General features: G+C 40.7%; 1 protein-coding gene across 7 annotated transcripts in view; it reads left to right on the forward strand.

Moving 5' to 3' along the window:
* The window catches only part of TSHZ1 (teashirt zinc finger homeobox 1), an 80,307-nt gene extending 67,462 nt beyond the window's left edge, over window positions 1-12,845 (forward strand). For all 7 annotated transcript variants that reach the window (XM_081014138.1, XM_081014136.1, XM_081014135.1 and 4 more), the window contains one exon: window positions 8,271-12,845. In XM_081014138.1, the coding sequence (XP_080870264.1) occupies window positions 8,366-11,488 (3,123 nt within the window). In that variant the 5' untranslated portion in view covers window positions 8,271-8,365 and the 3' untranslated portion in view covers window positions 11,489-12,845. The remainder of the gene's footprint in view (window positions 1-8,270) is intronic.
* Window positions 12,846-15,062: the final 2,217 nt, after the last annotated feature.

The following is a 15,062-nucleotide window of genomic DNA, read 5'->3' on the forward strand; positions in this document are numbered from 1 at the left end:
CACACTTTTAAAATACCTGTGCTGACACAGGAGCCAAAGGAAGAAATTCAGTGGGAAATGTTTTATCACAGCGTTAAATAATTAGCTGACCTCCCTGACAGTTTCATATAGTAGCAATTAAATGCAAGCCTTTCTCTTTTCTTGATGTAGAATATTGCAGCATTTGACTGCAAACAATTGCAGGACAAAATTTCAAAGCTTTTAATTTGAATAAACAGCTTTTAAAAAACATCAAAACATCACTGTCTATTTCCCGGTGTATTCTGTGTTAGTAGCAACTTTATAGGCGTAAAAAAAAAGAAGAAGACGACATTGACCTTGTGAAATAGTGTATATTATTTGTGTTAACATTTTCACTATAAACATTATTTCTGAATCCTAAGTATTTATCCTACAACAACAGGAATATTTCAATGAAATGTCCCCCCCAAGGCAATTCTATAATTTAAACCATGATGAATTATAATATTAACAAATGCACATCTGTGTATGTGTATAGTGTAGCATAGCTGTGTAAATTCAGTTGACATAAGGAATATTTTTTAAACGTTGAAAATCAACGCAGTAAGTGTGTTCTGAATTGCTTTGTGCTCCCCTGTATAGCACTCTCATATTGTGAGCATTGAAGCAAGCTAATTTTGTCCAATAATAGTAGACAATATAAAAACGTTTTGTAATTATTATTATTGTGTGATATAAGCAGCAGTTTACAATAAGATTTTATAGAACAAGCAAAGTAACATGAATAAAAATATATAATGTTCTCTCATTTTATAGGCACTGCAAACCAAAGTAAGTAAAAAGCAGAATTTCAAGCTCAATGCTTGTCTTTCCCACTTGTGGGTGAACAGCTAACTTTCTATGGAGATTTCTTTTCCCCTTCGTTTGCGGCTAGGTTACGTTGTATAAATAACAGAAGAAAATCTTTACACCCAGCAAAAATGCATGACTTGCAACCGATAGTACAGTTCACAACCACAAATAATGAGTTAGCAAAAATTTATGTTACGGAGTAATTATTAACCAGATATGTACAGCCTGTTTTGGAGCAGTGTTGGTGTTGATTCCAATAAGGGTTATAGGATATGTAAATACCTATAGACAAAATAACGACCAGCATATAAATTATGTGAATTTTTTCTCAAGAGACTTCTAGTGAGCTTTAACTTTGCAATATGTATTACTGAAATATCACAAGATTATATTATTGCGTAGCAGTTTGTAATGCAAATGGTGCAATTCTATGCATGTTTACTCAGAAGTAAGTCTTGCTGTCTTCAGTGCGTGTGTTTAGGTTTGCAGCCATATTTATTTTAGGTAACAGTTGCAACTTTTCTGTTATTTAAATCCAGTAACAAGGTCTTGATACAGTATGCTTAGCTGTGTATGTTGTTGCAAAGTTAGGAACGTGTGCATTTCCCCGTACTGTGTGAAATTTAGAACATTTTAAAAATCACAAGCCATTTTTGCAGCACAAATGTTAAAAACAATGCATTTCTAAACCCTTTAAAAATAAAATTCAGCATTACTATGCTAGTCCACGGAAAAGCACACATGGGCTGATGCAAAGCCTCATATGTACCCAAATGCACAAAGCTTGTGTGTGTGTATATGGAGCCCTATTTATTTTAATAGAGAGGTCAGCCTTGAGGATAAGGGAACCTTGTGTGCATCATACCTCCTAAATAGCTCACTTAGGGTGACTGTGATCCTGATTCCATGTTCTTCTGTGTAGACGTTGTAGTACACAGGGTGTAAGAGGACGGAGTGTAAACATACCTTATGTCTCTTTGCAAAAGCACTGGCAGATGGACCTCTGTGTTAAAGCAGCATCAGTTTGTACAATGATATTTTAGGGATAAGAAAGTGTTTCTTCTGTTGGACTGATTTTGGTGCAACCTTTAAATGGCTAGTAACTGTAGCAAGCTGATTTCCTATTGTCTTCCGAAGCAAACGTGGTGTGCCACTGCTGGACTAAAATGCCATAATGGCTTTTACTGTAAGTCTCAACCAACTATGAAAGGGGATAATGCAGAGCAAGGTAAATGGCAGGATAAACTTACTCATGTGTCTACCTTTAAGTAAAATATTGTAATACTGAATTTATGGGCTTTTATCCATAGGTGTGTGTGTGTGAGAGAGAGAGAGAGAGAGACGGAAAGAGAATCTTTGTGTACACACACACACACACACACACACCATTAAGAGTAACAAATGGCAATATCAATCTAGGCTTATATCCCACCTAGAAAGATAACCCCTGGCTTTTTCTTGCACTTTCCTGCAGAAAAGACTTGGACTAAGTTTCGTTTATTTTCCTGGATCTCCTTAGCCCTGATAAGATTCAGTATTATTCTCTTCAAACGTCTTTTTCAGTTATTAGCAGTGGTTTACTAGAAACCACATTCTTTTAAAATGGTCCCTTTTAGTAAAATAAAATGAGGTCTGGTGGGAGGAGAGGAAGGTCTAATGGATCTTAGTAGCAGAGAAAAGTACTGGACTGTGCTGGTAGGTGAAAGGGAATAAGCAGGCCTCCTTTTTTTGGCACACAGATTTTCGAAATGTTGAATGCTGTTGAATTATGAGACCTAGGGGAATATCTTGCATCTTAGCATATGTTTCTAAGATATTTTTTTTTAAAAGAAGATTCCTTATGGGGGAAAACCCAATGCTTTTAAAAATAAGAAATCCGCAAAGTAAGCAATTAGAATTATCTTGTGGGGAAAAGCCCACCCAGCATTAGTCAGGAATTTTTTTCCACCCCACCTTTCACTATATCCCGTTTTGCTGCTTTCTCTTTTCCTGAATTGCTCCTGATCATCCCAATTTAGCTAAGGACGATCTGCTTATGGAAAAGAAAGCTTCCCATGTGGTTCTTTAGCTGGATGGGAACTGTGTGGGCAAATAGGTGCTACATACTTGAGATCCATTTCTCATCCAGCAGCTGGGGCCGTGCACTAAAGATTAGAATTAGAATTGGGGGAGCAAGAGACGCTATTCAATTGCTTCTACGCCCCTTTTCCTCAGGATGTTGAAAGAGCTGTAAATGTGGAGCTCCAGGTGCTCCTTGGGTTCTCGGTTGGATCAGAGCCACTGCACGCACAACGTGCCTAATACATAAATACATTTTGTGTGCAAACATTCATTTCAAATATTTTTCCATGTTCTGTGAACAATACGTATAAGAAAAACATTTCCTGTATCCTTAAGCTCATTGACACACACACATATACACACTCACCTATTAGTACGTAGGACATGGTTTTTCTAGCAAAGTATGGTTTCTAGTAGAGTGGAGCTGACATGGCGTACAAATTATTTCTACTACAGTGCAAAAATCTATCTTTATCACTTAGGGTGCATGCCTGCCACTTCTGTGAATTGGGCCCTTAGAATAGATGTATTTTGATCTAATGGCCATCTGCTCATGAATATCACATTTGCTAGTTTAAAAAATAGTTTGATTCCGATAAACACGTAATTTGGTAAGATTATATCGTTTCACCAGGTGGCATCACAATAGCAAAGTTTGATGTTTACTGTAAGCCAATAATCAAGCTGGATATTCCGTTGCATGCTTTATATTTGTCAGCTTTAAGTATTCATCTCTCATTTTACTTTAGTTTTCGCTGCCAACTGCTCTTGCCAGAATTGTTGTGTGATATCTGTGTCATAGTTTAACACAGAGATGGAGAACCTGTGGCATTCCAGGTGTTGTTGGACTCCAACTCCTATCATCCCTAGGCAGCATGGCCAGTGGTCAAGGATGATGGGACTTGGAGCCCAACAACACATGGAAAGCCACAGGTTTCCCATATCTAATTTAGCAAAAGGCTAAAGTGCTGCAGACCATTAGTATGAGCCAAAAATCTGTAGCAAGGTGTCACCTTTGGTTTCACCAGCTCTTTATAATTTAAATGCACCTTGGGGCTTATACTTCAGGTGTAGAAAATGGTATGTAATATTCAAAGTCAACACTGCAGGATTACCCTGAGGAACTTGTCACAGTAAGTCAATAATGACGTCCCTTCAATATCTATCCCTTTTTTGTTATTGTTTAATTCGACAATGCATTTCAGTTGCTTTCAGCAACTGAAGACACACAGCATTTTATCTGTGGGAAACTGACCCACTAAGTTTACCAAGAACTAAATCCATTAAAATTTCAAGGATCTGGATACCCAGAGAAGTTGTAATATCCACCTACATCCTCTGTGCCTATGTTAAGAATATAATGTCTGATCCTTTTTTTTTCCTGTTCAGCTATATTGCAGTTAAACTTACCCTGGTGAGTAGCCACACTGTTTAAACTAGCTTGGTGCTTTTCAAGGAAACTCCATTAAGAAGAATCCATGTAAAAACTGTTTGGCACTTGCACATGTTATCGTAGTAGTTTGGGCATCACAGTAAGCCATGATTTATCATGACAGGAATGATCGACAGGCTTTTGAAAGGAGGAAATTGGAAGCTTTCGCTTTTGATTAACTTCAGTCAAGCATTGCATGTGAACCCTAAACTGTGGTTGATACTAACTTTGGTTTTCCAGAAAAAAGCAGTTTCCTAACTCATTTGAAATAAACAAATTTCAAACAATGAGTCATAGCTAAAATTAATATAGCCATAGTTTCTCAGGTTTGGGCCCTTTTGGTAAAAGACAAGTCTGGTCACAAAAAGGAAGCAAAATCTTCCAATCGCCTCCTTGCAACACTGCTGGAGAAAGAGGGGAGAGAAGGGAGCATTTGAGCCCGAAGTTGGCTGTGGCCCATCGCTGTCAAGATTAACCCTTGTTTTTTATATTGTCCAAAAACAGTCATCAGCAGGCTTAAGGAGCAATCCTGTAGGAGGATCTGCTGGGATGAGTGGGTTAGGATCCAGCAGATCTCTGGCTCAGCCAGGAAGGTCCTCATGCAGCCAGATTATGCTGGCCTAACTTCCTCACCTTCATGTTAGCCAGAAATAAACCAGCATATGTCCCCCATACCAGCTCAGGCAGGACTCGGCTGACTGAGTCAAGCCTGGCAGATCTTAAACTGGAGTAAGCCCTGAAAAGGGGGCATGGTGGGGGTGGGACTGGGTGGGGTGGGGTGGGGTGGGGGCACTTAGGCTGGATCCAAAACCCATTCAGGTTGGTCACATGACCTGGCAACCTGATATAAATTAAGCTGGCAAAAAGGGTAGTGTACCTCAAGACACCAGCTTCTTGTGTATAGAATTGCTCCCTTAATTTTCCGATAATTTTCCAGGTGCTCCAGCTTTTTCCTACTGAAATTTCTTTGATCTGTTAAGGTTTAAAACTTTTTCATTTCCCCCCTCCCTTTTATTCTAAATATTTTAAGTCTATAGAATAGAGCCTTCAGTAGCAAAGCACTGCCATAGGGTGCAAGACTAACCCTAGATCTGCCAGAATGCGCAAGTTAGGATTCGTCACAGTGCCTTCATTCTGGCTCAACTGTAGCTAAGCCAAGATTTGTGGAACATATGCCCTGAAAAAATGAGTGTTCCGAGGGAGAGGGGCAGGACTAAGCACACACTGGATCATCCTGGTCACATAACCTGGTAATCTGGCGTAACGTATGTTGGCAAAAAGGGTGCTGTAAATCAAATTCTGTTTATAAGGCATGTTTTCCCTCTGCCAGGCTTAGATTGACTCAGTTGGCAGTAGCCCACTCTTGAATGGTGTTTTGATCTAGCAGACTTCACACTGGTTCAATTATATTATATTATATTATATTATATTATATTATATTAATTATATTGGCTCCCCATACTTGGGATTGTTCCTTTTGTATTTCTCTTTTTTGACAGCTGTTTCAACATTTTAAAAAATGAGCTATTCTTTAATTTTGCACTATGAATGATGTCACTGGGTTGGTGGGGGTATGTTTAATGCTATTTATATCCGACCATGCATCATTTCAGATGCATAAATCTTAATGCTTCTTAAATTAATGTTGTGATAACAGCAACGCTAATAAAAAGAATCCCCTGTCAATTTGTACCATCGTTTACATTTCAGCCTTTCAGTAATGGGTAGAGGAAAGCATATTTGCCCAGTGACTAATTGTTCTTACCTTACTTTCAAATCCAAGTGTATATTCTAGCTCAGTTGCCATTATTGCCAAGGTGCTCTATTGGACTATCCATCTTGGAACTCTGATACGCAAGTTCAAATTTATCTTCAACCATAGATTGCTCTAAGGCTGCTTATACAAACTTAACAGGAAGTAACTCCTATAAGCTCAGTGGGACTATTGGAATAAATGTGATTATTCATGTTAATGTCTCTGAGCCATCTGTAAAATAACAATAGTAGAGGTACCATTGTGTGCTTTACATGTAAGAACCCAATGTTTTGGGATGCTTCGAAGTTGGGAATCCAGGAGAGAAAGTGGCAGTGTGAGATGATTGGCTGGGAAGAAAAGGTTTGTCAAGAGCAATGGGATGCTGAGACTTGCTTCATGGGTGGGAAAGGAAAGGCGGAACTGGAAGAAGATGGATCAGGTTCTAAGCCAATTAGGAAAATTCTGGAACAAAGATCTTTGAAATGAGTGGTACTGGGACTTCTTGATCATCTGTGTGACTTGAGATCAAGGCACTGGATGTATAGGGGTATTTTCTAAAATAGAAAGGGAGATATAGAAGGAAGATAAAAGTTTCACAGGATTGCTTTTGTGAAGTAAGGTGATGACTCTTTGTGTATGAAAGATTCCCAGCTTCTGGAGCCCAAAGCTTCAGCTTTTGTGCTCAAGTTGGGGTTTAATGATTAAAATAAAACAAAGTCTAAAATCTTGTCTGGCTGAGTAAGAATGGGTGTAACACATTCTGAAGTGGTGATAGCCTGGAAGTAAACTTGCGGACGATCTTGTTTCTTCCCAGCTTAGCAAAACAAACAAAAGGTTAGAAATAAACAGGCAACTGAAGACATTAGCTGCCAGCCAGGTCTTCACAGCAGAACCTTGGGGTTATGATTTGCCAATTTAATAAACAATATCCAGGGATGGCCCAGGAGGTCAGGGTTGGAGACAACAGGTATATCAGAGGGTTGATGATTTTGTGCCAAATAAGAGAGCATTTCATAGAAGGTGCTACCCCTGGCCCTTGGAAATGAAAGAGGCTTCTCCTGTGTCTTCCATTTCTAAACTTAGCCTTCCTCTATCAAAATTAATCAAAATTAGGGCTATTTCATAACACCACTCACAAGGTTGTTTGGAAGGAAAAATATATAAACATTTCAAATCATTGTTCACATTAATGGACTAATATAAGTAACAGTAAAGGGACGCGGGTGGCGCCGTGGGTAAAACCTCAGTGCCTAGGACTTGCCGATCGTATGGTCGGCGGTTCGAATCCCCGCGGCGGGGTGAGCTCCCGTCGTTCGGTCCCAGCTGCTGCCCACCTAGCAGTTCGAAAGCACCCCTAAGTGCAAGTAGATAAATAGGTACCGCTTTCTAGCGGGAAGGTAAACGGCGTTTCCGTGTGCTGCGCTCTTGCTGGCTCGCCAGAGCAGCTTTGTCACACTGGCCACGTGACCCGGAAGTGTCTCCGGACAGCGCTGGCCCCCGGCCTCTTAAGTGAGATGGGCGCACAACCCTAGAGTCGGACACGACTGGCCCGTACGGGCAGGGGTACCTTTACCTTTTTTATAAGTAACAGTAGTACATGCTTCTTAATAATAATTCATAATTGATGATAAATTTGTTTTACATCTGCCCTTCTTCATTACCATATAACTTTATAAATGCTTATTTGCTCATGTTTAGTGCTTCAAGTAGTATGTAGTGTTGAGTGCTGGACTTGGATGATGGAGATTTGAGTTTAAATTCCTACTTACCTTTGAAACTCACCAGATGACCTTAGTTGTTGTACAAATAAAATGAGACTTAGAAATGTAATAAATGAATAAATAAAAAAATAAACACAACCTTTTACCTAATTTATTCCAGAAAATCCCAATTAGTTGCAGTGGCAAAATAAGTGTTGCAAATCAGAAAAAGTGGCTGAAGAATGAATTCTTAGCTTTATTCATACCAGGTTATTCTGTTAGTTAAACATAAATCCTGCTGAAATGTCATGGTATATTTTTAATTGCAACTGAAAATGCCGAATGCCATGCTTAAATTGACAGGATGTGTATCTTCATAAAGCTGAGAAATAGGGATATGTGATCTAAAATGTAAGCCTCAGTCTCACTGTAGTAGAAACAGTGGTGGGAATGAAACGAAATGTGTACGTTCTGTAATGAATTTTTATTTTCTTATGTATTTTTCTAGCTTATGTTCCTGAGGAAGAACTGAAAGCAGCAGAGATTGATGAAGACAGCGTGGAGGATGACGGACTACCTCTGGACATCCAGGAAACTGACTACATGTGCAATGATGAAACGGAGATCAAAGAGGCTCAAAGTTACCAGAACTCTCCAGTCAGCACAGCAACGAATCAGGACGCAGGTTATGGGTTGCCATTCAGCGAAAACAGTGACCAGCTGGCTCATTTCAAAAGCACTTCCTCCAAAGAAGAGAGAGAAGATCACCAATGCTTGGACAATGCTTCCTATCCACAGGACAGCTTGGCACAAATAAAAGCTGTCTATGCAAATTTACTATCGGAGTCTTGCTGGTCTAGTTTAGCTTTGGATTTAAAAAAATCAAAGAGTAATGAAAACAGCCAGAAGGAAAATACCACTAATAGCAACTCTACTATCACTACCCCAAGTACCAATACTAGTACTAGTACCAGTACTAGTACCAGTACCAACACTAGTATCACTACAAGTATCAGTAGTACTAGTAACAGTAACAATAACAGTGGTGGCTCAGGTTATGACTGGCATCAAGCGGCATTAGCCAAAACTCTGCAGCAGACCTCATACGGACTTCTCCCAGAACCTAGTCTATTCAGCACAGTGCAGCTTTACCGGCAAAACAATAAACTGTATGGTTCTGTGTTCACTGGTGCCAGTAAGTTCCGGTGCAAAGACTGCAGTGCAGCATATGACACACTAGTGGAGCTAACAGTGCACATGAATGAAACTGGACATTATCGGGATGACAACCGAGATAAAGAAGCTGAAAAGACCAAACGGTGGTCAAAGCCCAGAAAGCGATCGCTTATGGAAATGGAAGGCAAAGAGGACGCCCAGAAAGTGCTCAAGTGCATGTACTGCGGCCATTCGTTTGAATCTTTGCAAGACTTGAGTGTCCACATGATAAAAACAAAGCATTACCAGAAAGTGCCTCTGAAGGAACCAGTACCAGCCATCACCAAACTGGTGCCTTCTACCAAAAAGCGAGCACTTCAAGACTTAGCTTCACCTTGCTCACCTGAGCCGACGGCCATCACTTCGGAGAGCACACTTAGCGAGGCAGGGAAGGACCAGAAAACTGCCAACCCCTATGTGACTCCAAACAACCGCTATGGCTATCAAAATGGTGCTAGCTACACTTGGCAGTTTGAGGCCCGCAAAGCCCAGATCCTAAAATGCATGGAGTGCGGCAGTTCTCACGACACTTTGCAGCAGCTGACTGCTCACATGATGGTCACGGGACATTTTTTGAAAGTAACTAATTCTGCTTCCAAAAAGGGGAAACAGCTAGTATTGGATCCTGTGGTAGAAGAAAAGATCCAGTCCATACCTTTGCCTCCCACCACACACACGAGATTACCAGCTGCAAATATTAAAAAGCAGCCCGATTCTCCGGCCGAATCTACAACTTCTGAGGAGAAGAAGGACATGGAAAAGGAAAAGGTGATCGTTAGTGAAACAGACAAAAAGATTAAAGAAGAGAATGAGGACTCTGCGGAAAAATTTGAGCCAACGGCTGTGTATCAGTACCTCAGAGAGGAAGATCTAGATGAAAGCCCTAAAGGTGGGATAGATATATTAAAATCCCTGGAAAATACAGTGACAACAGCTATAAGCAAGGCCCAGAATGGAGCACCTTCGTGGGGAGGCTATCCAAGCATTCATGCAGCTTACCAGCTTCCGGGGACTGTTAAGCCCATTCAGCCAGCTGTGCAGAGTGTTCAGATGCAGCCATCGTACGCCAGCAGCGTAAAATCCTTGTCTTCGGAACACAGTGCACTGATCCATTCGCCAGGGAACCTGACGCCACCACCTCACAAAAGCAATGTCTCTGCAATGGAGGAGCTAGTGGAGAAGGTCACGGGCAAAATCAATATAAAAAAAGAAGAAAAGCCTGCAGAGAAAGAGAAATGTTCTCCAGTCAAGCCATTGTCACCTGCTGCTAAGGAGAACAAAGACTTTCCAAAATCAGAGGAAACCAAGCAGCAGCAGCAGCAACAGCAGCAGCAGCAGCAGCAGCAGCAAAAAAAGGGCCCTGAAACAGAAGTGCAGAAGGTCAAGAAGGACAGTCCAGCAGATCCTCATGCACTTAACGGTACCGAGCTACCTAAAGCAAAAGTCACAAACGGCTGTAATAACTTGGGCATCATCACAGACCATTCAGCTGAGCCATCATTCATCAATCCACTGAGTGCTTTACAATCCATCATGAATACCCATTTAGGCAAAGTTTCCAACCCTGTAAGTCCTTCTTTGGACCCTTTGGCTATGTTATATAAAATTAGCAACAGTATGCTGGACAAACCCATTTACTCGACGACTCCGGCCAAGCAAGCTGATGCTATCGACCGGTATTATTACGAGAACAGCGATCAGCCTATTGATTTAACGAAGTCCAAAAACAAGCCCCTGGTTTCCAGCGTGACTGATTCGGTCTCATCTCCTCTGAGGGAAAGTGCCCTGATGGATATTTCCGACATGGTAAAGAACCTCACAGGGCGCTTGACCCCCAAGTCTTCAACACCGTCTTCCGTGTCAGAGAAATCTGACGCGGATGGGAGTAGCTTTGAGGAGACGCTGGACGAACTGTCACCAGTACACAAGAGGAAAGGTAGGCAGTCCAACTGGAACCCTCAGCATCTTCTAATCCTTCAAGCCCAGTTTGCTTCTAGCTTGAGGGAGACTCCTGAAGGCAAGTACATTATGTCGGACCTAGGCCCACAGGAGCGGGTACATATCTCTAAGTTTACTGGTCTTTCCATGACCACAATTAGCCACTGGCTGGCCAATGTGAAGTATCAATTAAGGAGGACAGGTGGAACTAAGTTTTTAAAGAATTTGGACACAGGTCACCCTGTTTTCTTTTGCAATGATTGTGCCTCTCAGTTCAGAACTGCTTCTACGTACATAAGTCACTTGGAGACACATTTAGGGTTCAGTTTGAAGGACCTGTCCAAATTGCCACTAAATCAGATTCAAGAACAGCAGAATGTTTCAAAAGTCCTCACAAATAAGACTTTAGGCTCACTTGGAATTGCTGAGGAGGACTCAGGCTCCACATTCCAGTGTAAGCTCTGTAACCGAACTTTTGCAAGCAAGCATGCAGTGAAACTGCACCTTAGTAAAACACATGGCAAGTCCCCTGAGGACCATCTGATCTATGTAACTGAGTTAGAAAAACATTAGCGTCCAGGTAAGCAGCCAGGTATGCAAGTGACCACAGGAACATTGCACTAAACTTCTTCATAGTACTGCACTAGGCCTGATCTGAGCCTCTGAAATCAGTCTTACTTTTGTTGCTGAACTGCCTATCTGGACCTTGGTTTTTCTTACATACATTTTGTAGTTATATTTATATGCTCTTTGTCTGATCTGTGCATGTTTTTTTTAAAGCTTTCTTTTCTTTTTCTGTGAGTCAAAGTCTGACCTTTATTTTCAACATCTGTCCTTGATGTTAAGCTATCTTTTGTAGAATATAGTGGGAGACACTATTGAGAGACGTTAATTTAGCCGTAAAGAAAGACACAAAGAACAATAACAAAAAGACATCCTAAAATTACAAAGTTGCCATGACAATAAAGGTCACAGAACCCCGTAGTGTCAGTTTTTTTTAACCCTCTGAGGACTGTAATAGCATTGTTGTGCCTTTCCCAAAAGAAGGTTTTGTGTTTTAATTTTAAAAAAGGCATTTCATATTAACAAAACTGTGTTAAAATGTCAAAAAAAGCCCTTTTAAAAATTGCAGTCTGATTTGCAGAGAAAAGATGCATGCAGTTCTTTGACGATGATGAAAAGCTATGAAGTGCTCAAGGGGTTAGAAAACCACAGTCGTGTTTAAGAAAATAAAAATAATAAACCAAGTTGCCACTATGCCCAAATCCTCTGGATGCTGAAAATTGCCACTTGGCTGGCAAAAAAAAGTATGCAAGTTATTTTTAAAAAATGTACAAATGCTTTCCCCCCCCTTTTCTTTTTTCCCCTGTAAGATACTGCAGTTTATAGTTATTTACAAATGTAAGCTTTGGTACAAGCTGACCTTTCTATAGTGTGCTGCATTGGTACATTTAAAACAAAACAGAAAAAAGTGGGGCAAGTGTTGGATTCAGTTCCTTGTAAATTGCCAGCATCAGCTTAGGGGAAAAAAAAGTACATGTTACATATCGTACCATTTTAAACTGTTCAACTTCCTTTGTACCTTCTGGCTGTATGCTTTTCTCTTTTAACTTTTTATATTGTCATTTTATATTCAATTTCTGTGTATATAATGTAAAACCACACTTTTTTTGAATAAAATTTAGTTCCTGCAGCTTGAGTTAAATAGAGAAATTTTACTGGCACCTGCATCTTCCCAGATGCATGTACTCAAAGGAACTATCTGACAAAATAAATAAATAAATAAAAATAAAGCAAGCAATGCACTATGAATTATACATTTTGATGTTTTATCATTAATATTGTACAGTAAATTTTTTTTTTTGGTTCACACAATTAAATCCACTGTTTTCTCAAGTGTAAAATAAACCCACATGCAGTTCTTGATTTATGTATATTGTGATGTCGTCATTACTTTGCCTTTGAGGTCTTCATTTCAACAGCGAAGAGGTTTCAACCTGAAGTATGTTTGGAGTCGTTTGTGTATTCTAATATGCTGCGTTCTGTTGCCTATGTATTAGTGATACCTCAGAATGTTATTGCAATGGTTTACAGATGCCCATGGATGCAAACTTGTGACTTTACCGGTTAGGAATGAGTGGTGTGTCCATCCCTGAAATGTAAGACCTTTTTAAACACTGCCCTGCCGCAAGCTGTATATAAACTCATAATCGGTACCCAGCTGTCTGTTGTCAGGAGGACCCACAGGTGGTTTGAGAAGCCAAAGCAGGCAGATCATATTATAACTGTTGCCACCATGTTGGACTCCATCTTAGGCTGACCAAACCAAACAGCCACTAGAACACTTTCTCCTGATGAGATGCTCATTTTATCATTATCCATGAGTACTGCAATGTGGCTGGGGAAGTGAATGAGCCATTTCTTAATAAGATACACATTTCTGGCCAACCACATTCTCATGCCTTTTTACTAAAGTGCAAATCAAAAGTGAAAGTGGGATCCCATTGGGATTCAGAGATGGGCCTTTGTTCTGGACCAAGTCTGGACCAGTTGAAGACCACTGCCATAGAGTGGCAGTGGAATTAGGGATCATGCCAATGTCAAACCCTAAGAATATGAAAGGAATGTGAAAGGAGTAAATGTATTGGGCTATAAGAATATGAAAAAGTGACTCACCTTCATTGCAGGTTTTTAAGCAGAGGTTGAATGGCCATCTGCCAGGGATTCTTTAGCTGTGATTCTTGCATTGTCTGTCAGAGATGCATTCACCAGCTCTGAAGTCCAAATGTTGAGCTCAGATTTTAATACCTGGGAAGGGTCAGGATGCATGGAGCAAATGGTGGAGCTCAAAACTCCAGGAAGCTTGTCCACATCCTCAGGCTACACAAATGGAACCGTGTCTAATAAATCATGACAACATGGTGTCCTGGCCACACCCGTCTCTTGATTCTGCCAAAACCACATCATCCAAATTGGTATGAATGCGAGTGGTTTTTCTCTGCAAAATTAATCTAAATTGGTCACAGCAACCTTTTGAGTCCTCTGACCTCTTATCACCTGTTCTCCCAAGCCTTGCTACCCAGAAAAGCTCCACTGGCCGACATTGTGTAGAAGCAATTGTGGAAAAGTAAGATTTCTTTGCTACCATCTCCGCTGCAGAGTAAGTCCTAAATCTGTTTCTTACCCATGTCCGTGAAAAGGTTTAACTTTGTCAGACAAAGATCTGCTCATGACAATGGAGAATGTCATTGGCTCCCCCAGTCACAGATCAATATAGTCCTAAACCAGAACATGAAATAAGATCTAAAGTGTGTCCTGTCACATGTGTTGGACTGTATGTCATTTGACACATATCCATGGTTGTTATAGCAGCCATAAAATCCCAAGCCAAGCCATTTATGTTACAGGCTCCGAAAGACCATATGTTTTGGGGTCCTCAACACCACTGCCAGCCCAGATAGGCAGCAGTATAGATAATGCAATAACAGAAACTCAATCCTGTCTTGAGTCCCCAGGAACAGCTACAGACCCCTTACAAGTGGCTGATCAGGTGTCTTGCCAGGAAGATGGAATCTGTAAAGACCCATCTTTACAGATACTGCACCCATCCCCACCCCTCAAATTGCTTGGTGTTGTGTGTCTGATACCTGGTGGATACACAGGGGAGATATTTACATCTCACTCTTCATTCCATGAAGTCTTAATGCTAGAAACACAGTCGGCATACTCATCCTAGATCAGATCAAGGATTGTTAACACCTTTCCCTTACACAACATGGTGCTTGCAAGCAGCACTTTCAGACCCAAGGGAGCTGTAGTTAAGCCAGCAGATTTCCTAAGGTTGAGCAACAGTGGAGATGGCACAAAGATGTCTGACTTGCCTCCCGTCCATTTGTCACCTCGGCCTCTCACTGCCATAGCAACTTCTGTCCTTCGTGGTGGTCTTTCCTGACTCCCTGTTCATTTCTCACCCTTAAACTCCATTATCTTAACATCCCTTAACACGAAAACATGCCTAATACTGCTGGTGAAACACACCCATATTATTAACAATAATTAACAATAACAAGAGCAAAATGAGAAGTAACTCCCAGTCTACTTATTTCAATGATTCTTCAGTAGCTGAAAGCCCTTTAGTGGTTGAAAG

The sequence above is a fragment of the Podarcis pityusensis genome (genome assembly GCF_964106645.2).
Source record: "Podarcis pityusensis genome assembly, chromosome: 7".
Classification (NCBI taxonomy): domain Eukaryota; kingdom Metazoa; phylum Chordata; class Lepidosauria; order Squamata; family Lacertidae; genus Podarcis; species Podarcis pityusensis.